The sequence below is a fragment of the Centropristis striata genome, chromosome 17 (assembly GCF_030273125.1).
Source record: "Centropristis striata isolate RG_2023a ecotype Rhode Island chromosome 17, C.striata_1.0, whole genome shotgun sequence".
NCBI classification, from domain to species: domain Eukaryota; kingdom Metazoa; phylum Chordata; class Actinopteri; order Perciformes; family Serranidae; genus Centropristis; species Centropristis striata.
This window is the reverse complement of record NC_081533.1, coordinates 27,479,414-27,500,941: the sequence shown is the minus strand read 5'-3', so window position 1 is coordinate 27,500,941 and position 21,528 is coordinate 27,479,414. Positions and strand designations below refer to the sequence as shown.

Here is a 21,528-nt window from a genome sequence, read left to right as displayed (position 1 = left end):
CTGTAATCAGTCCTTTTATATGACCTGATGAGGTTTTTGTTCAGTCTTCTCGGGTAGAACGCGGAGCAGCACTTGTCAATCACTGTTGTAATAAGTCAATGCAAAATAACAGCTTAATCTATAAAATACTTTAAAAAATAAACCTTATTGAATCAATGTTTACCTTGAAATATTGTGTTGGTGTTTTTGTTTTCGTTAGACGGGACTGTGACGGCTGGAAGATGAATACAAGACATTTAGTTATAAATAGTATTATTTAAAGTAACACCTGAAGGTAGAAATACAACATTTTGTCTTTATCAACATACGCCACACATATACACCTATACAAAGACACCCTTGATCACACATTGGCATTAGAATGAACAAAGGCTTGGGTATACCAGGAGATAATGCAACATTATTATGCAGTCTATATTTTTGGAGCTTCTTTTAAAGCGAAAGAAAGTGAAAAGCTCTTGTCAATAAAGGAAGTCAGTCCAGCTGCACAAAACTGAAAGAAAAAAGAAATAGAACTGTTTACCTGGAATCGTCAGTCCCTCTTCGGGGGGACTACTTGGAGTCTTCAGTCCCTCTTCGGGGGGACTACTTGGAGTCTTCAGTCCCTCTTCGGGGGGACTACTTGGAGTCTTCAGTCCCTCTTCGGGGGGACTACTTGGAGTCTTCAGTCCCTCTTCGGGAGGACTACCTGGGGTAGTCAGTCCCTCTTCAGGGGGACTACTTGGAGTCTTCAGTCCCTCTTCAGGAGGACTACCTGGGGTAGTCAGTCCCTCTTCAGGAGGACTACCTGGGGTAGTCAGTCCCTCTTCAGGAGGACTACCTGGAGTAGTCAGTCCCTCTTCAGGAGGACTACCTGGAGTTGTCAGTCCCTCTTCGGGGGGACTACTTGGAGTTGTTAGTCCCAGCTCATCCCAGTCCCTAATAGTTAAAATACATAAATACATTGTATAAAACAATACAACAATACATTGTTACAACGCACACAAAAAGCTGCGTCATGAAGAACTGTTTCATTTTGTCTACATTTAATTCATTTTGCAAATGCAACAACAGTAATGGTGAAAATGACCCTGATTTTTGTCCCATGATATTTGGAACCTGGTCTCACAGAAATCCGTGAAATAGCCACGGATTTCGCTTAACTCAAAATCCGTGGAATAGCCACGGAATCGCTCAAAATTCCGTGAAACTGACACGGATTTCGCTACAATGCAAGTTAAAGACAGTCATATCCCGTGGCCATCCTATAGATATTTGCGTGTGATTTTAATGCTAACTTCATCCTCTTCTAGTATTATTTCTAGTATTCTAGTATTACTTGCTCTGCTGAATACTTTATGAATACAGTTGCTGATTCCACTACTGCTAGAGCTACTATTACTATGATGTAAGAAAAAACAACAACTAATTTGTTCAATTTCGTTGTACAATTTTCGTTACTCACAATGGAAGGGGAATCAACAAATGATGTTAAAGATTCAGTATAATATGGAGATATTATTTCAAAGTCACTTACATTTTTGTCGGTTCACTTCCTGGTGCAGGAGCGGGCTGATCTGTATGGGAACATGAATGATTTATAGCAATAATAAAATAGAAATACAAGAGCACATCTAACAATGGTATCACACAAAACAAGTTACTAGTGTCACTGTTGTAATAAGTCAATGCAAAATAACAGCTTAATCTATAAAATACTAACAAACCTTATAGAATCAATGTTTACCTTGAGATGTTGTGTTGGTGTTGTTGGTTTTGTTAAAGAGGACTGTGACGGCTGGAAGATGAATACAAAACTCTTGGAACTGAACGTCCTCATTAGTATTTCTTCTCTGTACAAACACTGTGAATCAACACAAACCTCAGCATGAATACTAATACTAATACTAAAACTAATACTACTGCTGCTTCTAATGACACACAGCTTACCTGAGAACGGTTCTGGTGTTAAAAAGAAGGCGATCCATAAAATGTTGAGGAGAGCCACAGCGAGCTGGAGAGTCCAGTGCATGTTGGTATCTACAGAACAGTTCAGTATCAGTGAGAGTCTGCTTCCTGCTGCACCGCAACACCAATGTTTCCTTAACGTCACCTTTGTCTTGTTTTTTTGTTTTGTTTTTGCCTGGTCATGTGGTTAATCAAACCTACACCACATCTGCTCCACACTGTTGATTCGAATAACTTTATAGTACAAATGTTTGTTTTTAAATCCATATATAGTTTCATATTAATGTATGATAGTTATTATTGTATATTCAGAAAAGTTAAATAAAATATTAAATAAAATATTAAAAAAATAAGTTAAATAAGCTAAATAAATGAAAATGTAATTCTGATTCAAATAGTTTACAACATATTTTGCATATTGCATATATATATATATATATATATATATATATATATATATATATATGCAATATGCAATAAATGTACAAAATACAAACTTCCTTTATGGAAAAGAAAACAACCTTAGAGAGTATTACATTTATTTAAGAAGCACTGCATTATAAACTTACATAACTGTATAAAGGACATTACTACATGGGCCCAGGAATACTTCAGAAAACTGTCAGTAAACAGAGTTTGTCGCTGCATCTATAAATACAAGTTAAGACTCTACCATGCAAAGAGAAAGCCAGAAACCAACAACATCCAGAAACGCCGCCAACTTCTCTGGGCAAAGTCAGTAGGTAATTGACCCTATGTCTCGCTTAATTTAATTACCTCATTAAACATTTTCAGACTGAGTTTATGGTCTCAATCACAAGTTTTAAGTATTCCTTAATACAGCGGGTAGTTGGCTGTTTTTAATAATAACAATTTACCCTTGCTAAAGGGAAAGTCAACACAATGTGATAGCTTAATATATATACTATATTAGTATTTTATTTATGTGTGTATATATATATATATATATATATATATATATGTGTGTGTGTGTGTTATAATGTTATACATAATAAACATATTAATGTATCATATGTATGATAGTTTTATGTTTACTGTATTGTACTATGTGTATATGTTTATGTATATACACAGTTGCTCATGAAGTTGGAATACAATACTGTGTGTGTGTGTGTGTGTGTGTGTGTGTGTGTGTATGTAATATGTAGTATTCAGTCATTTTGATTTGAAATATTGACTGTATTTTTATTTATATTATATTATATATATGTATTTATATATATATGAACGAGCCATGTGATGGCTAATTAGATATTTGCATTATCGAGCGGTTGAACAGGTGTACCCAATCTAATTATTATATATGAATAATGAGTAATAATTATAATACAATTGAGACCATATCTGATGATCATATTCCGATTAAACAAATCGAAGTCAGATAATTATGCAAAAATGTAACTTCCATTATGGGAAAAACAATTAAACAAAAACAACTTTAGAGAGTATTGCATGTTTTTATTTGGCAAAGGAGAAGACACAAGGCAAAGCTTTCACACTACTGACTGTATTTGTATGAAGTTTATACTGTATGATATTGTGGGTAATACAAAGCAGAAATACAAAAAAGGTTAATGTGCCATTCGGCCTCAAAATCATGAATTAGTTACAACAGATTTTTACATTAATGCAAAAATCATAACCACATTGTAACAAATAGCTTTTTACGATATGTGGTTTGAAAAAAAGGACCAAAAGCCGCTAGCTGGTTCAGAAGGTTCTTTCATCCACACTTTTCATGATGTTCATAACCCAGTTGAGATTGGGATCCACACAGATGGTACGATTCTTGTTAGTCAGCAGACTGAAAATGTAAAAAAAAAAAGAAAAAAAAAGTCAGCCATTATAATGGTTGAAAAGGGAACCAGTTAGAAAGAAGGAAATGGGGACCAAAATTCTGGTTTATTTAAATAAATAAAAAAAACTGCTCTTATTATTTATGTGAATGTGGATATACATAGGTATGTATTTATGTTAGCCCTGACTGTAAGTGTTTACATGTATGTACTAATCTACTCTACTCTACTTTACATTTTTTCCTTTTTTAAATGTACTTATTTTATTTTTTCTCCTTTTTTTCCTTCTTATTTTTGCAGCTTTGTTATTATTTTATTTACTTGTTTACCTTATTGTTTACTCTGAGTTTACAATGAGGAAGTTATCCACAATAAAACATGTACATTTTGCAGGAATGCTACACGCATAAAGAATATGATATGTAAACAAATGTAAATATCCATTAACTCAAAAAATAATATAATTTAAAAAAAAAAGTAAAATAAAGTTAAAAAAAAAAAAAAAGGACTATAAAAAAAATCACATTTTATGCATTAAACTGTATATCTAATGAGAAATTTTAAATTGCAGTGTGCAGGATGTGTGAAATGTGCACTTTTATTTGTATTTGTATTTATTTAAATATATATAATAGTCACAACAAGTAATACAATCAAATATACTGTAACATATTGAGGGTGAAGTAAACTTACATGATTCCAGACTTAGTGCATCTGTAATCAGTCATTTCATATGACCTGACGAGGTTTTTGTTCAGTCTTCTCGGGTAGAACGCGAAGCAGCACTCGTCAGGACCAATTGAACCTGAAGAGGGTAAAAAAAGTAATGTACAGTCAAGGCGTTGTGAGAGGTAACACAGAATATGTTTGAATTTTAAATCGTGGGTTATCTTACTGGTGCAGATGACTGAGGTGAGCAGAACCTGTCCCAGGATGCACAGCAGGAGGATGTGCCTGGTCCCCATGACGACTCGATGTTCCTCTGGATGTGATGATGGAGATTATTATCGCGGCTGCTCTGTTTCTGCACTGAAGCGCTTCTAAACATTAAGTGCTGCGGTGTTTGGTTTATGTGCATCAGAAATGTATGAAAAAAAAGGTGTCACTGATGTTGAGGAGGGGGGGCAGCTGTGGTTTCAAGGCGAATAAAGTTGCCTGTGACAGGAACTTTCCACTCGGTTTTGAAAAAAGGTTGAGGTAGATGACAGGAAATGCAGCTGCGGCTACAATATAACTACAGCCCCTTACTCTTGAGTCATTATAAAATAAAATAAAATACCTACAAAGACACTGAAATAACAAATTCGAATCATTTTATAATTTAGTTTATTAATTTTCTTTTTCTCATAGGCGACAAAAGTAACAACAGGTTCCTAAGACAAAAGTAAATTTCAACAGCTGAGGTTCTCTCTTCTGCAAATGCTGCAAACAGGCTAAAGTCTACAGCACTGAGGTGTTCCTGGTGGGTTTGTAGCCTCAAAAGAGTCCCAGTCCCCTTTCATACCTGAAATCAGTAGTGAGTGATATATATATATACACTATTGGTCAAAAGTTTTAGAACACACCAACTTTTCCAGAATTGAATTGAAAATGATGCAGTTTAATGTCTCAGTGTACTCTGAAATTAATGCACATTTGCAACATTTAAAATTCTTTATTGAGCATGACAGTGTTTTGAAAGTAAAAAAAAGATTCAAAATCACATTTTATGTTGGACTAAAGGACTAAAAAAAGACACAAAATGACCAAAAAAAGACACAAAATGACAAAAAAAGACACAAAATGACCAAAAAAGACACAAAAAGACACAAAATGACTTACAAAGACATGAAAATAATTCAAAAATGGACAAAATAGCCCAAGACTCCATAGAGTTAAGTTGTTAACCCATTTCTTGTTCCCTGAAAAAGGCCTACTTGTATAATTCTGAAATGTACATTATTTTTCAGTTTTTGTTAACCTTACCTTTTTTTATTTACCTCTGGCAGTTCACCACTTACCTTTGTACCCTTTCAAGCTGTTCATTTGACTTGAACTGCTTGAATTTCAATAAAAAACTGGAAAAATTGGGGTGTTCTAAAACTTTTGACCGGTAGTGTATATATATGTCCAGCATTGTCGTTTTAAATCTTCACCGAAACTGCCTTAGAAGTAGTTAGCTCATATTTTCTGACAAAGATTCAAGAAATATGTTAATTAGAGTTACTTCCGTGAGCTAACCATAGCTAGCTGGGTCAGTGTATAGACTGTAAAAAAGAAGTGGATGCATGTAGCCACCCCGAGTCATCAGCGACACCCGTTTTGATGCTTGTTTGTCATTTTGTCGTTGGGTCTAGCAGATAGGCCTAGCACTCGATTTTCAAAACTGTTGGAAGATTTCGGATCGGTCATTGGGAAGTGTGTCTCAAAGAGCGCAACCTAATTTTAACTATGGTTTTCATAAATCCAAGATAACCTCTAACACATGTCCACATTTTGAATGCTTCACTTTTGGAGTTACAAGTGACCATATTTGGAATAAAGAGCTGGGGACTTTACAAAGTTTACCAGCCCCGAGGCCCAGGTACCGTTAGCAAAGCAAATGCTAAGCTACAAGCTAACACTAGTGCTGGCTAGCTAGCTTGGTTAGCCAGGTGTAGTGTTGGGACAACGAAGCTTCGTGAAGCATTTGCTTTATTTACAGAGCCCAAGAGATGGCGCTCTTTGTTTAACAAACACACATCATTGCTCATCATTGCCTGTTTTTTAAGCCAAGACCGCCATCTAGTGGGGTCAAAAAATAAAGCAAATGGTTCATGAAGCTTTGTTGTCAGGGTTAGGGTTAGGGTTAGCCCTAACCCAACACTAGCTAGGCGCATCCTTCGTGCACGTTGACTGTGATATTGAATTGGATGCTAATTTTGGTTTACGGAAATATACTTACCAGAAAAAAATGAACAGCTTTTAGGGAGTTTTTTAATTACAACCTAAGACTAAACAAGACATTATTAGGCCACCAAAATGTTGCATCTTTTAGTTTTTATGAAGTGAAAACACACTGAAAGGGTCATAGTTCTGAGACAAAAACATGGCCGAAACCAAAAAACAAATTCACGGCTATATAAATGTAGCCTACACAATGCCGTGGATACGCATTGCTCCGCCTCTATCCTGATTGACAGGTCGATCTGGTAGTGACTTGTCAACCACGAGGTAGCTACGGCCTTAAAGGAACACTCCACCGTTTTTTCATATTAAAACATGTTATTCGGTCAAGTAAGACGAGTTGATACAGACCTCTTGCGTCTCAATGCGTGCACTCAATCGCCCAGCGCGCAGCGCCACTTGGCTAGCACTTAGCTTAGCCCAGTTCATTCATTAGGATCCAAACAGATGGACAGTTAGAAGCGACCAAACTCCTCCACGTTTTCCCTATTTAAATACAGCTACATGAGTAGTTAAACGACCAAGTATGGCGGATAAAAAGGATAACTATAATGTATGGCGGAATAGCACTTGGGAGCACTTCGACTCGGCGCAGTAATATCATCACTCCTGAGAAATCTTCTCCCCTCAGGAGTGATGATATTACTGCGCCGAGTTGAAGTGCTCCCAAGTGCTATTCCGCCATACATTATAGTTATCCTTTTTATCTGCTTCGAAAAGCGCCACGTTTTATTTTGTGTCGCCATACTTGGTCGTTTAACTACTCGTGTAGCTGTATTTAAATAGGGAAAACGTGGAGGAGTTTGGTCGCTTCTAACTGTCCATCTGTTTGGATCCTAATGAATGAACTGGGCTAAGCTAAGTGCTAGCCAAGTGGCGCCGCGCGCCAGGGCGATTGAGTGCACGCATTGAGACGCAAGAGGTCTGTATCAACTCGTCTTACTTGACCGAATAACATGTTTTAATATGAAAAAACGGTGGAGTGTTCCTTTAAGATTAGCCTGCGTTAAATGGGACGATAATCTACTAAATGAATGTCATGCTGTATTGAAGACCTAAAATTAGTGATTGAGACCATGAGCTCATTAGAAAAATATTAAATGAGATGAGAATTCAGGTGAGAAGTAGGCTCATTGTCTCATAGGCTTCTATACAACTGATCTTCTTGACAGTGTTATGCATGGTGGTCCTTTGAAGCCCAAACTCCAATGTAAAGTGGAGGATAACTTCTAACACAGATGAAAAGGCTAAAACCATCCCAACTCTAGGTCCACCTTTATAAAAAATGTTTTTTTTTAAAACATGGCCTCTTTAGGCCATTTCTCGCTGAAAAGCAGTTAATTGCACTGACTCATCAGGGTTATTTTCTCCGACTTCAGAGACCACATTAGACTTTATACAACTAATTTCACATATTAATTCATGCTGTGAGAGTGAAGTGTACTTTACTGTAAACCTGTTGACTTTCAGTGCGTGTTGACTTTTTATAAAGTAGACAGTAGCTTCATTATTGGAATGCACCAATACCAGTTCTGGAAATAAATAGCAAATATTAAATGCACAATATTATCAGTTTCATGTCCTTTTTCAATAAATGTGAACAAAGACACGCTAAGCCAATTCTGGTTGAATATGTACAGCTCTTTATTTTAATAAAACGTAGAATTGTTTATATACAGTTCAAGTGAGATAAAGTTGCATGGTAACCCTCTGCTGTCTTCATGTATGTCCACCGGTCCTCTACAGTACAACAGGTCTCTTTAGGGGGGAAAAAAAAAAACAGACAATGCAAAACAAACAGAACCCAGAAAGTTATGTTTTTTATTCAAATTTAGTTTGATTGAGTTTTTATTCTTGTCATAGTGGATCATACAGTGTTGTGTGTGTTTTGTGAGAGGAAGCAGGTAGTGTTGGTAGAGCTGGGAGGGTCATTTCATTCACAGGCCAGCTTTCAATGTAACAAGTAACTAAACAAGTAACTCACAGATCTCATTCTGCAAAAACTCCACAACACACACATAAAACACACACACTTCAACTTGCATACGCACAAACAAATAAAAAGGATGAGAAACCAATAACCCGTTTAAACCAGCGAGTGATGACATACAGTGAGGATGTGAGGCACAACTCAAAGGCTTACATGTACGTGCAAAAAGCATTATTGCAGTCCTGCGGTGTGGAACCACACTGGGGGAGTGGGGGTGATGCTGAGCTGATGCACACACAGAGACACACACACAGCGTGTCTGTTAGCAGGCATGAACTGGCCGAGATGATTCACATATGATAGGTGCTTCCTGTTCTTAACACCGTGTACTTTAGCTGTGCTGCAGGCATTTAAAAAAGTCATAGAGCTTTAAATGGGACAAAAATAGAGGCCAGCTAAGCATCACCGACAGTACAAGACACGAAAGGAACCAAAGTTCACCAAACACACAATCAGCAGCACAACACATCAGATGAAGCAGCTTCACAACCAATAACAGGACACCGTCAGCAGCACTTTGTTTTGTTTCAACATCTGATTCTTCTTCACAGTCGCTCAAAGCCGATGTGATTTCAGCACGTGCAAAGGTCTGTGCAAAATATCCAATTTACAAAAAAAAACCCAAAACATTCCTGTATGAGATAAACAGTGAGACAGTATTTAAAAAAAAAATCTGATTATTGAAAAAGAAAACGTTGTGTCTTGTAAATGTCTAGAATGGAAGCCCGAAGATGCAAGTAAGAAAATAAAAAAGTCAAATGTAAAGGTTTTTTCTCCTGTGTATTAAAAATATTTTACCAAGATCATCTTTCTTAGTTCCTTATGTATTTATTTTTGTGTGAAACAGGTGAGAGAGTTTTGCAAAGTTAGAAAAAAAAAAGAAGAAAAGTTTTCCCCTACTAAATTGCAGGAAACTAAATAACAGGACTAAAAATATGATTATTGTCTTACAGGTAAGTGTCAATTTCTTCATACTCTCGACACACAATGTTTGTGTGTTAGTAATTACGATCATGTCTTCTGGAGAAAATTTTTATTTTTCAATCAGCACTTTTCTGCCAGTAGCATTAGCTACAAGCAGCAATGACCTGGGCTGAGAAAATGTAGTCAATGCTAAAGTGCCAAAAAACTGCAGTTCTCAGACTGACCACTTGGGGCTGGCTTCAAAAAGGGATTTAACACTCATTGACCCCTATGGTAAAATGCCCAACTTTACAGCAGAAATGGCTAGACATGTGTACAGCCTGGTACAGAAAATGGTTTCCTCTACCACAAAGAAACTTTTTTGCATTAGCTTCAGGTTAAGGAGGAGTCAGGCACTGCCAAGATGGAGAATACAGTCAAGAGTTTCATTTAAGAGCTGATTAAAGAGCTGATATCTAGCCATTTTCCATGGTTTTCTTGATGATTTTGGTTATTGTCAAGAAAACCATGTAAAATGGTTAGACATCAGCTCTTTAATTAAACTATTATGAGCTATTTTTGTTGTTATCATTATATAATCCAAACAAATGTACCTTCAGTTGTACCAGGCATTAAAATGAACAAGAAATTAGAGAAAACAAGGGTGGTCTAATTATTTTTTCCATGACTGCATATCTCACTTGCCTCTCCGGGCTTCCGTAGTCTAACCTATGTTAACTCATGGAAAAAAAAGTTGGTAATAAGACCCAAACCAACAGTTATGTAAAACTGTCCCCGCCCACTGCTGGTCAGGACAAAGTCACACATTAACCACGTGTGAGCAGAAGCGCCGGGCCCCGACACAGTGACAACCTCAACCAACAGCAGCCACACACCTCGACTGATGACACAGTTACACCCGAGGCCCAGGTGACCACTGACACACATGTTCATAACAGGAAATAAGAAGCTGCAAAACAAAACAGCACTTTGGGCTGAAAAATTAACAAACTAGCCACCAGTTTTCATGCCGCGGTGATTGTGAACGTGTCTCTTTAGTTTAAACTAAAGGCAAAAAACCCCCCTGTGCACTTAAAGAGTCTATAATCTATATAAGGCTGAACAACCAGTCGGACAGACTGTGTTAAAGGACAGACGCGTCACCAACTACAGGAAACAGTCGCCCCCAGACACTCGACAAAAACCGTGCTGTTCTCTACAGCCGATTGCTGTGTCGAGGTTGAATAAAGCAGCTACAGTACAGAATGTACTTGCTTCTGTCAACACTCAACCTGGTCTCACAGAAATCCGTGAAATAGCCACGGATTTCGCTACAATGCAAGTTAATGACAGTCATATCCCGTGGTTATTGGTTTGTTCCAAGTCACGTGACTTTCAAGGTCCCAGCGGTCAGAACAAAAAACATGGCAGACAGTTCTCTCATTTTTAGTGAAAAATCAATATTTTAACTTAGTTTCTGCATAAAAATGGATTTTGATCACATTTCTAGCGAGAAATATATGTTTTATTTTCTAAATATTCACTCAGTGAATGTACATAATCACTTTGTATGTTGGAATAGCCACAGGATATGTCATTAACTTGCATTGTAGCGAAATCCGTGTCAGTTTCACGGGAATTTGAGCGATTCCGTGGCTATTTCACGGATTTCTGTGAAACCAGGTTGACACACTTGTGTGCATATGCTGACTGCTCTGTGTAGGGCTGCAACTACCAGTTGCTATGTGTTAAAATCAAGTATGTGCTCTGAACTAGTTGGTGTGGGAATAGACTCGGCAACAACCTTCATTTGATTGGGACACAGCCCTGTTTATGTCCTTCTGATAAATAATAAATAAATATAGAATTTAAAGTCATCACACTCACGCCAAGACGAGCTGAAATGTACCTCAAACATTACGGGCAGTTGGACGTCCAACTCATTATTTACTCCATTTTCATTGACATAAATATTCTGTAAAAGTCATTTTACAGGCAGCTTATGACCTCTTTTTAGAGGGGTAGAACAAATGTAACAATGTGGTGCTCTCAGAGTCACCGTAGATGTCTTCAGCATGAAGGTCATGTGCAATTCATGGATATTAGCTAAAAACTGAGAGTTGACTTCATGGAATGGTTCTGAACCAAAGGGAAAAGACACAAATGAAGCGCACACTGACGATAAAATTAATATGAAGGAATGACTGAAGTTTGAACAACAAAAAAAAAAAGTTCCAAAAACAAGAGACAGAGACACGAGCTTAACATATTTCAACACTTTCACTCACAGATCTGACTCTGGAGGTGTCATTTTAGGAAATTACTACAACCCCGCTTTAAAAAAGTTGGGACGCTGTAAATAGAACACTTCATTGATTAATACTTTTTGACATACAGTCATGGAAAAAATGATTAAACCACGCTTGTTTTCTTCAATTTCTTGTTCATTTTAATGCCTGGTACAACTAAAGGTACATTTGTTTGGACAAATATAACGAAAACAACAAAACTAGCTCATAAGAGTTTAATTTAAGAGCTGATATCTAGCCATTTTCCATGGTTTTCTTGATGATGATTTTGGTTATTATTAAGAAAACCATGGAAAATGGCTAGATATCCACTCTATTTTTATTGTTATCATTATATTTGCCCAAACAAATTTACCTTTAGTTGTACCAGGCATTAAAATAAACAAGAAACTGAAGAAAACAATGGTCTACAAATTTTTTCCATGACTGTATATTCAATTTATTTATTATCTGCACAAAGACAACATAATGTTTCAACTTCATTAACGTCATGTATTTTTGTAAATATATGCTTATTCTGAATTTGATGCCAGTAATCCATTCCAAAAAGACCCTAAGTAAAGATGGGACGAGGTTCACCACTTTGTGAAAAATTGTGTAGACAAATAATCAAAAATGTAAAGAACATAATCTCTCAATGCACAATTGCAAAGAATGAAAAATTTAGAAATTTGGGAATTTTACCGTCTATATCAACAACATCCAGTAACGCCGCCAACTTCTCTGGGCCCGAGCTCATCTGAGACTGACAGGTCCACATTTCATGTTGTTTTTGTGAAACTATTTTGTTTCCTCTGGGTTAAAGAGCTATCCAGATTGTTACCAGCACAAAGTTCAAAAGCATCTGTGATGGTTCGCGGGTGTGTTAGAGCCCATTGCATCATGGGTAACTGTCACATCTGTGAAGGCACCATTAATGCTGACAATAAGGATTTGGAGAAACATATGCTGCCATCCAGACGTCTTTTCTTGAAAAACATCCCTGATTATTCCAGCGAGGCGATGCCACGACACAATTTGTACAGTTTTCAAAGGAATGTATGCCAAAAAGGAGCAAATGATCGATCATAGGTTTTCTGCAGCGTCCCAACTTTTTTTTTTTTTTTTAAATCAGGGTTGCATTTCCTTCTCTGACCAAATCTTTGAAAGACTGGGCGTCACACTTAGACTTTTTTTTTTGGTCATAAAAAGCCACACAGAGAGACGGGACAAGTAGAACTGTAGCTGGAAGGAGTTCTGACAGCAGAGTATCAGATCTGAGTGGAGGATGTGAGTAGTAACTGGTATCTCTGTGACCACCTGAATCAGCCTGCTATATGTGGGAGTGTGTGTGATACATTCTTCAGCCTCTGCCAGCTACACTTTACAGTCCACTGCTGGGCCTCTGAGCACACGTTACGATAAATAAGGCCTCGTATTCCTTTTCAAACCCGTCCCTCATCAGGGGGCCTGGCTCCAGTTAGAGCAGTAACACGGCTCCCAGGAAGAGGTTGATCACAGCAGCTGCAACCAGATATGTCCCGTTGAAGTCAAAAGGTCCTTCTCAGGTCCATCTGGTCTACTGAGAGACCAGTTTTTCCCCCCCCGAGGGCTGTAGAGGGAGCTGGTTGAGTCTGGTAATGTGTGATCCTCTGACCGCAGCTCAGCGCTTCAGCACCGGGCTGCCTCGCTCCTGGTCTTTCTGTAACGCCTGCAGGACCTGAGGAGATGGAAAGAGGTACAGTTAAAAGAAATGGAAGGCAAGGCAAGTTTATTTATATAGCACAATTCAGACACAAGGCCATTCAAAGTGCTTTACAGGGACAAGATTAAAATACATAAAACACATTAGAAGACATTAAACCCTCAGGGCCCACTAAGGACATTTTCAGCCATTTCAGAAATTTTTCACTTGATTTTTGGCAATCATTTTGGCTGTGATACTGCAAATGACATGATTTTTGGAAGAAGGATTTCTTTTTTGATATATTTTGAAATTCTAATTTAATTTTTTCTAATGGCTCTTTAATACACTGTGTACAAGCTTACTACCCTTTTCTAGCCCTTTCGGGCTGAAAATGTCAATGAGCAGGACAGAAGTTGTTTAAGAGGTTTATGCAGAAAAAAGTAGAAAAAAATACTAATCTGTAAAGTTTTTATAGCATTTTTTTGGAGGTGGACATTTTCAGCCCAAAGGGCTCGAAAGGGTATTACATTTTAAATCTGACACTACACAAAAACTAAAAATGCATCAAAATCAATTTTGTTCTTAATCTTTGACATATCCAAGGATGTGATAAAAACCAATGACCCAGCCAAAAAAAATATATTATATGAAAAATAACTAAATTTTTGTGTTTTTTTCATATAAAACATCAGTGACATTGTGCAATCAAACTGGCATTTAAAGGGTTAAAATTCTCAAAATCTTTGAATGTTTAATAGTTTTGAGCAGGGCAGAAGTTGTTTAAGAGGTTTATGCAGAAAAAAGTATAAAAAAATATTAATCTGTAAAGTTTTTATAGCATTTTTTTTTTTTTTTTTTTTTAAATAGAGGTGGACATTTTCAGCCCAAAGGGCTCGAAAGGGTAGTAAATTAAAGTGGGCCCTGAGGGTTAAAAGCGAATTAAAAAATGTTTTTTAAAAAAAGTGAATGAATAAAACATTTAAAAGCAAATGAATAAAAATTACAGGTTACAAGAATCAGTTCCAGCCAAAACCACCTGAAATATAAAGCTCAAGCATCCTACCTGCCCACTTCCTGTCTCCTTTATAAATGATTCATCATCGGCCATTTTAAAAAGAAAGAATCCCAAATAATCTGATTCTAACTTTGATGAGAATATTCGCATTTGTCCTCAAGTCTTCTATGATTTTAAACTGAATACTCAATATTCGCATTAAGGTTTGGGACTGCTGGTCTACAACATGGAGCCACAGAACAGCAAATAAATAAGGAAAAATGCAAAAGGGAAAAAAACCATAAATATATTTTAAATAAATAAACTTTATATATAAGGAAATGTATTTAAAAATAAAGATTTAATCGTCCTATTTAAGTTATTAAATAAAAATTAAAAACTATTTATTTAATATTTTTAATAATTCCCATACTAATCGACTGTAAATAAAAACAAATGTAGTTTATGTCACTTTTCATCAATTAATTTATGCCTACATTTATTTTTATAATACTTTTGCTACATTTCTTCGATTATTAATTTTTGAAAAAAAATTACAGGTTACAAGAATCAGTTCCAGCCAAAACCACCTGAAATATAAAGCTCAAGCTTCCTACCTGCGCCCACTTCCTGTTGCGGCTCGTCATGTGAATGGCTGCGATGTGCTGGAAGAGCTGCTCGGCAGGGATGAGGTCGGGCAGGCGGGTGAGGAACTGAGCCATGTGGATGAAGTCCATGGTGGTCAGGACGTCCTGGTAGAGGCGCAGCAGGCCGATCGCCGTGCGGAACAGGAACTCCTCGTTGTCTCTGCAGAACACGTCCCAGACGCGACACGCCAGGTCCAGCGGCAGAGACTTACTGTACAGGGTGAAGATCCTGGAGGGACGAGCCGAGTCATTAAATTAACACAGAGGAAGACAAAAAACACATGCATAGGTGATGTTTTTAGATTAATGTGCAACTGTATATACAGTACAGGCCAAAAGTTTGGACACAAACCTTCTCATTCAGTGCGTTTCCTTTATTTTCATGACTATTTACATTGTAGATTCATCAAAACTATGAATGAACACATATGGAATTATGTACTTAACAAAAAAGTGTGAAATAACTGAAAACATGTCTTGTATTTTAGATTCCTCAAAGTAACCACCCTTTGCTTACTAGAATATAAGACATGTTTTCAGTTATTTCACACTTTTTTGTTAAGTACATAATTCCACATGTGTTCATTAATAGTTTTGATGAATCTACAATGTAAATAGTCATGAAAATAAAGGAACCGCATTGAATGAGAAGGTGTGTCCAAACTTTTGGCCTGTACTGTATACTAAAACATTAAAGGGGTAGTTTGCATTTTTTGAAGTGGGGAAGTAAAAGGAACTTATCCATAGTCAGTGAATTACCTACAGGCAGGAGTACTGACACTGTAGATAAGCAATGTACTGCTGTAGACTGGAGCAGCAGCTAAATGCATTAAGTTTACACCTCTATGCTGGCCTCAAAACCACCAGACTCCTTTGATAAAAACAGTAATTTTACCTTGCATAACACAGGAGTTTCTGATCTACCAGTGCTTCGATCAGTTAGTTTATTTGTGGTATTCTGTGACTTCTGTGATTCATAACTAGCCATTAAAAAACAAACAAAGTCTCACAATAACAAACTAACACAACTAACAGAATGAGGGAGTGGTAGACTTGATATTCTTCTGCAAGATTAAATGACTGTTTGGTGGCTTTGAAGACAGCATAGATAATGGCTTCAGTTCAAGGGTTGTCCAATATGGGGTTTTTTAAGGTCCTTAAAATACATTTAGCTGCTGCCCCTGGTCCACAGCAGTATATTGTTTACCAGAGCCGGCCCAAGCCTCCATGGGGCCCTAAGCAAAATTCAATGTTGGGGCCCTCTATTTCTGCCAATAATATTGATTGTTGATCATTCACACACCTACTACAAACTCATTGTGGCTCTGGCAGTGTTGTTTACATTATGCTATTGTCAGCCTGATATGTCTTCACACATTTAAGGGGGTGTCCCAGTTAATTACATAAATAATACCAATGCAATAATGATACAAATAATACCAATGAATGAATGATGTCCAGGGTGTCACATGTGTTTTTTCATCCAAAAATGTATCACATTCAACTATAGAGTGACTTGGGGTTGATTTACACAACAATCCAAATGGTAAAGCATTATTTTTACTGTAAAAGTGTCATCTGGTTTATTATTTTTGAAAAACGTGAAAACATCCCTTTTATCTTTGCGTTGTTGACATAAAATTGTATTTTTGTACAATAATATATCTTTGATCATATAGAAAGTGTCACTCATGCATGCAAAATGTTAAACAAAATCTGTACATATTTTTTGTTAATTGCTCTTGGGGGCCCCCTAGTGGCCACGGGGCCCTAAGCAGTCGCTTAGTTCGCTTATGCCTTGGGCCGGCTCTGTTGTTTACCTTCTGCGTCAGTACTCTTGCCTGCTTCTCTAAACTGGGGGCGTGCCGACCACCATCTACTGTAGTTAATACACTGACTATTGAGAGGTATCTCAGACAAGCAGCAACCTTTGGTTCTAAAATGCGAAGCCAATGCAGGAGGGCCTTTAACCTGCATTGTTTCTAACAGCCAGCAGGGGGCGACTCCACTGTTTGCAAAAAGAAGTCAGTTTGAATGAAAATTAAAATGGAAAATGATCAGATTTTCACTGGATTTATTACCTCAATAAACTTTTTCCTAATGGAGTTTATGGTCTCAATCGCTAGTTTAAAGTTTTAGGGCATGACTACATAATGATTTGACGTTACTACCACAGCACACCATGTTTTCATCTTTTACTCTGTTCAGTTAATCAAAGTTCATTGTAACATTTTGGTGAATTAAAAATATCTTGTTCAGCGTTTCGGTTGGACAATAAGAAACTTTAAGGAGTCAGCTTTTCATTTTGAATAACGATTTGCCCTGGTTAACGATGCTAGCTAGCTAGCACTAGCATTATTCTGAGCATGTACTAGCTGCAAACAAACACTATGGTACAGCCACAAACCAAGGCCAGAATAACAAACTTTTTTTCACAGTCTATGACCACATACAACCCCACTTGAAAAAAAAATACTATCCCTTCAGTAGTTTTTTCTAGTTGTATCTCTTAAACAGAGTTCTGTATCTACTAATCACTCCAAGCATGTCACTACGTAGCATTTAGCTCGCTGCCTTGTGCTGCTATTTATTCTGTGCACAACTTTGAGGTTTATAAACAGAAGAAATTAAGCAGATGGGAGGAAATAACGGAGAAAATGTAACACTTACCAGTCGATTAAATAAATATCAGGGGTTAAGCTGTTTTTCTGGAAATGTGCAAAGAGCTTTGGTAGATTTTCTTCAAAGAACACTTCAAATGCCGCAAAGTAAGTCAACATCTGTAGAGAGAGGAGAAGGTGGTCTTATAGAGTGACACACACACAAAACCCACATGAATGTGTCCAATAAACAGGACGGTGAGTCATTTGTAGAAGTGGATGAGTGATTTCTGTGGTGTGTGTCAGTGTGAAATCTGAGCGTGTTATAAAAAGCGTTATTTTCACCTACACTTCAGTGAGATATCTTATATGTTCTCCTGTGTCAGGTTACCCAATCATACGTATTGGGGGTACTTTTTTTTTTTTACCCCCCAGACTGTTAGGAGCTGGCTCTTATGCTGCAATCACTTCAAACACTAAAAAACTTAACAGGAAGTCTCCTTTATAAATGATTCATCATCGAGCCATTTTAAAAAGAAAAATTCCCAAATAATCTGATTCCAACTTTGATGAGAATATTCACATTTGTCCTTAAGTCTTCTATGATTTTAAACTGAATACGCCTGGGTTTGGGACTGCTGGTCTACAACATGGAGCCACAGAACAGCAAATAAATAAGGAAAAAGTGCAAAAGGGAAAAAAAAACAAATATATTTTAAATAAATAAACTTTAAATATAAGGAAATGTATTTAAAAATAAAGATTTAATCGTCCTATTTAAGTTTCACTTTTATTTATTCAATATTTTTAATAATTCCCATACTTATCAACTGTAAATAAAACAAATGTAATTTATGTCACTTTTCATCAATTAATTTATGCCTACATTTATTTTTATAATACTTTTGCTACATTTCTTCGTTTATTCATTTTATTTTATTTTTATTTTATTCTTATTTATTTATTTATTTTTTTACTTATTTATTTGCTTAATTTTGGCAGCTTCCTGAATATGTGACAGGGTGTACACACAACAATCTCCCTTAAGAATTAACTTTTGCACAACATAAACAGTACTCTACTAATAATCTAATTCAGCTGTTATTATTCTTTTATTATGTGTCTGTGCATGTGCACGTCTAATTTGATTTGATGGTAAAAAAAATCTGTATGTGTGTGTGTGTGTGTGTGTGTGTGTGTGTACTGACAAGGCTGTGGTCGACTCTGAAGAAGGCCATCTGACAGGGCTTGTTGAGCAGGTTGGCAAAAGCTATAAAGGCATCGGCTGTGTCCAGGTTCAGGATCAGCACTGCTGCGATGAACGACATACCCTGCACCTAAACACACACACAGACACACACACACAGAGTTTGTACGAGTAAACACAATATAGGAAAAACCCTGTGGTCTTACTGTAGGCTTGTATGTATAAAAGGTGTGAATATGAAGCCTATACTTTAACATGGTCTCTCAGAGGGGGCCAGAAGATAACAGCTGCTCAGGGTGAAGTGCTGCACTCTGCCCTCATTTACCCTGCTGCTAATTTAACACACTTTATTCAATTGGCTTTATTGGCATGACATAACAATGTATATATTGCCAAAGCAAGCATCAGAAAAAAAGATAACAAGATAAGGAAAGCAATATTTACAATAAATTATTATAATTCTGTTATTCATTTTAGATGAAAAGAAAAACTAATAACAATAAAAGAAAGCAATATTTACAATCATTGAATTACAATCAACATATAATTTATACAATCTAACTGTCCCAGCAAAAAAAAAGAAGAAAAAATAAAATAAAAAATAAAAACAAAATAACCAACAGCTGTGTGTCACAGGCTGTCTCTCAGTGTGTGACAGGCAGAAACATAGACTGCTGCTAATCTAATCTACAGCTCTGTGACTCTTCCCCGAGGAGGAGCGGCAGTTTTTCCTCATCTGGCCATTTTAAAAAACCTTTTTTGACGGATTCAAATTTTTGGAAATATGTTTCTCTAATTAGTTCATATTTTTTACATTTGGTGAGGAAGTGTATGTACGTGTAGTGTACACACTCTCATTTGAATCTGTATCTTATAATCGTAGTGCACAGTAGTGCTTCAGTTTGGATATTTAAGATGCAAATGAAGCGAAATGCTGATGCAGACACATGCAACAAAACCTGCACAGAGGTAAATGCATAGATTGTGGGTATGTGTGTGTGTAGCAGCTCATGGGTTGGGGTCAGTGCAGGAAGTCACAGTCATTTCTACCTAAGTATAGACAGCGTGGGACTGCAGCGAGGAGCAGCGAGGCTAACCGCAGCATCTTTGAGCACGGTGTGGCATTAAAGAATCACAAAAGTGCAAATGTGAGTTCTGTGTAGGAGCACAGTATCGAAGAAAAGCAATTTTATTTTAATGCTATGGGGTCATCAGGGGGGTTCCTGCTGGACACTGTGAGGATGTGTAGAACTTAATTTGTTGCAGCTGTGACCACAACCACCACTAGCAGCCTGTCACTACACATTTTGCTTGTGGGATTAATTACAGTTAATGCAAATTTAAATTCCAGACAATATCTAATGTCCTCACAGAATGTGGAACATAATTCCTGACCAAAAAAACCCTGGTGTGATATTGTGTGGATTGCCGGCTTGGTGCAGTATCAGGCCTGGAATTTCATCATTTTAGGGGCAAGGCCACTTGGCCTTTTGTGTTGTGAATTTTTTGAGAGCACAAAGGCCAAAAGCCACGGCACCAAGGCCATAAAATAAAACAATGGTTTTAAGTCCACGTTCATAATGAAACTAATTTAAGGACTAGTAATGACGCTTCTGAGGAAGATTGGAGTCTCAGTTGAAGCTGTCAAACAGGTAAAGAAACATCTCCTTGTAAAGTAAAATGCATCAATCTTGTGCTCTTTGAGAGCTAAATGAGAGCAAACACCTCACAGAACATTTTTCACAGTCAGGAGATACTGAATTATAGAATCTTTGTTATGCTATACTGTGTCATTTTTAATTGCTGTCAACATGCTTTCCACTAGGACCTGGAGCAGCCAGCCAGTGTGGAAAAATAGCTGGCTAGAATTTTTTTCCATAAAACTCCAAATTTGGTGTCTCTCACACATTCTAATGCAACTATTCATTGATGTACACTGATGTTAATGATCGCATATTTTAATAATTATTTTAAAGGAGAATAAAGGTTCTTGTATATTTTATTTCAGGCCTCTTATTTTGACAGTCTTCTTGTAAATTCTGTGGTCGATTCTGTTAACACACTGCGCTCTTATTTTGAAAGCTGCATGCGTTTAGCGACAGGAAGTTATTAAAAACAGTAGGTCACAGTTTAGTGTGATTAAAACAACTTTAACTGTTAGCTAATGTTAGCTTGCGGCTACCGAACGGCATAATGCAACAGTGTGTTTGGACCGTTTGGACCTCTGACCGCCCGGACAGGTAGATAATATTTAATTCGGCGCGCGTGCACACGCAGACGGTGAGACACGGAGCGATCATGTGGGGACGAGTGTGTGTGTAAGTGTGTAAATGCTCACATGTCTCGGAGGACCGAGAGGTGGGTCGGGGTTAGACTGACTGACAGGTGACACAACACAACGCAAAATAACTTTATATTATAGATCATGTAAAAAAAACTTTCAGTAGCTTGAAATGTGACTTTAAGGCAGCACATGAGACTGTGGCGGGACAGATTAAAGTGTCTGATGAAGTCTCCTTGCTT

The 21,528-nt window shown here is 37.1% G+C and overlaps 3 protein-coding genes and 1 long non-coding RNA gene across 4 annotated transcripts in view; all 4 read right to left on the bottom strand.

Annotated features, from left to right (window-relative positions):
* The window catches only part of LOC131989856 (uncharacterized), a 1,212-nt gene extending 1,016 nt beyond the window's left edge, over positions 1–196 (bottom strand). The window contains exon 1 of the long non-coding RNA XR_009395998.1: positions 1–196. This exon is cut by the window's left edge and continues 21 nt beyond it. This is a non-coding gene — a long non-coding RNA (uncharacterized LOC131989856).
* A 147-nt stretch (positions 197–343) lies between these two features.
* On the bottom strand, positions 344–1,766 carry LOC131989249 (formin-2-like). The gene is made up of 4 exons (XM_059354438.1): positions 1,727–1,766; positions 1,517–1,556; positions 524–918; positions 344–372 (listed from the first exon to the last, which is right to left on the bottom strand). Coding segments are annotated over exons 2-4 (426 nt in total). The 5' UTR covers positions 1,519–1,556; positions 1,727–1,766.
* A 1,645-nt stretch (positions 1,767–3,411) lies between these two features.
* LOC131989872 (C-C motif chemokine 18-like) lies at positions 3,412–4,809 on the bottom strand. The gene is made up of 3 exons (XM_059355221.1): positions 4,660–4,809; positions 4,458–4,569; positions 3,412–3,772 (listed from the first exon to the last, which is right to left on the bottom strand). The coding sequence occupies exons 1-3, from the start codon at positions 4,727–4,729 to the stop codon at positions 3,679–3,681; spliced, it is 276 nt and encodes a 91-aa protein (XP_059211204.1). The 5' UTR covers positions 4,730–4,809; the 3' UTR covers positions 3,412–3,678.
* Positions 4,810–11,391: 6,582 nt separating this feature from the next.
* Positions 11,392–21,528, bottom strand: part of tbc1d14 (TBC1 domain family, member 14) — a 70,848-nt gene continuing 60,711 nt past the window's right edge. The window contains exons 11-14 of the mRNA XM_059355188.1: positions 19,007–19,135; positions 17,869–17,978; positions 15,169–15,427; positions 11,392–13,590 (exon numbers count right to left, since the gene is read on the bottom strand). Of these exons, the coding sequence (XP_059211171.1) occupies positions 13,534–13,590; positions 15,169–15,427; positions 17,869–17,978; positions 19,007–19,135 (555 nt within the window). The 3' untranslated portion in view covers positions 11,392–13,533. The remainder of the gene's footprint in view (positions 13,591–15,168; positions 15,428–17,868; positions 17,979–19,006; positions 19,136–21,528) is intronic.

What these genes read in the sequence shown, in the direction of transcription:
- LOC131989249 (XM_059354438.1), bottom strand. An exon ending in AGAGGGACTGACGATTCCAG is followed by an intron (nt 373 to 523) that starts GTAAACAGTTCT and finishes GGTATACCCAAG; the next exon opens with CCTTTGTTCATTCTAATGCC.
- LOC131989872 (XM_059355221.1), bottom strand. Translation starts at nt 4,729, where the DNA reads ATGGGGACCAGGCACATCCTCCTGCTGTGCATCCTGGGACAGGTTCTG. An exon ending in CACCTCAGTCATCTGCACCA is followed by an intron (nt 4,570 to 4,659) that starts GTAAGATAACCC and finishes TACCCTCTTCAG; the next exon opens with GTTCAATTGGTCCTGACGAG. An exon ending in TGCACTAAGTCTGGAATCAT is followed by an intron (nt 3,773 to 4,457) that starts GTAAGTTTACTT and finishes TTACATTTTCAG; the next exon opens with TCTGCTGACTAACAAGAATC.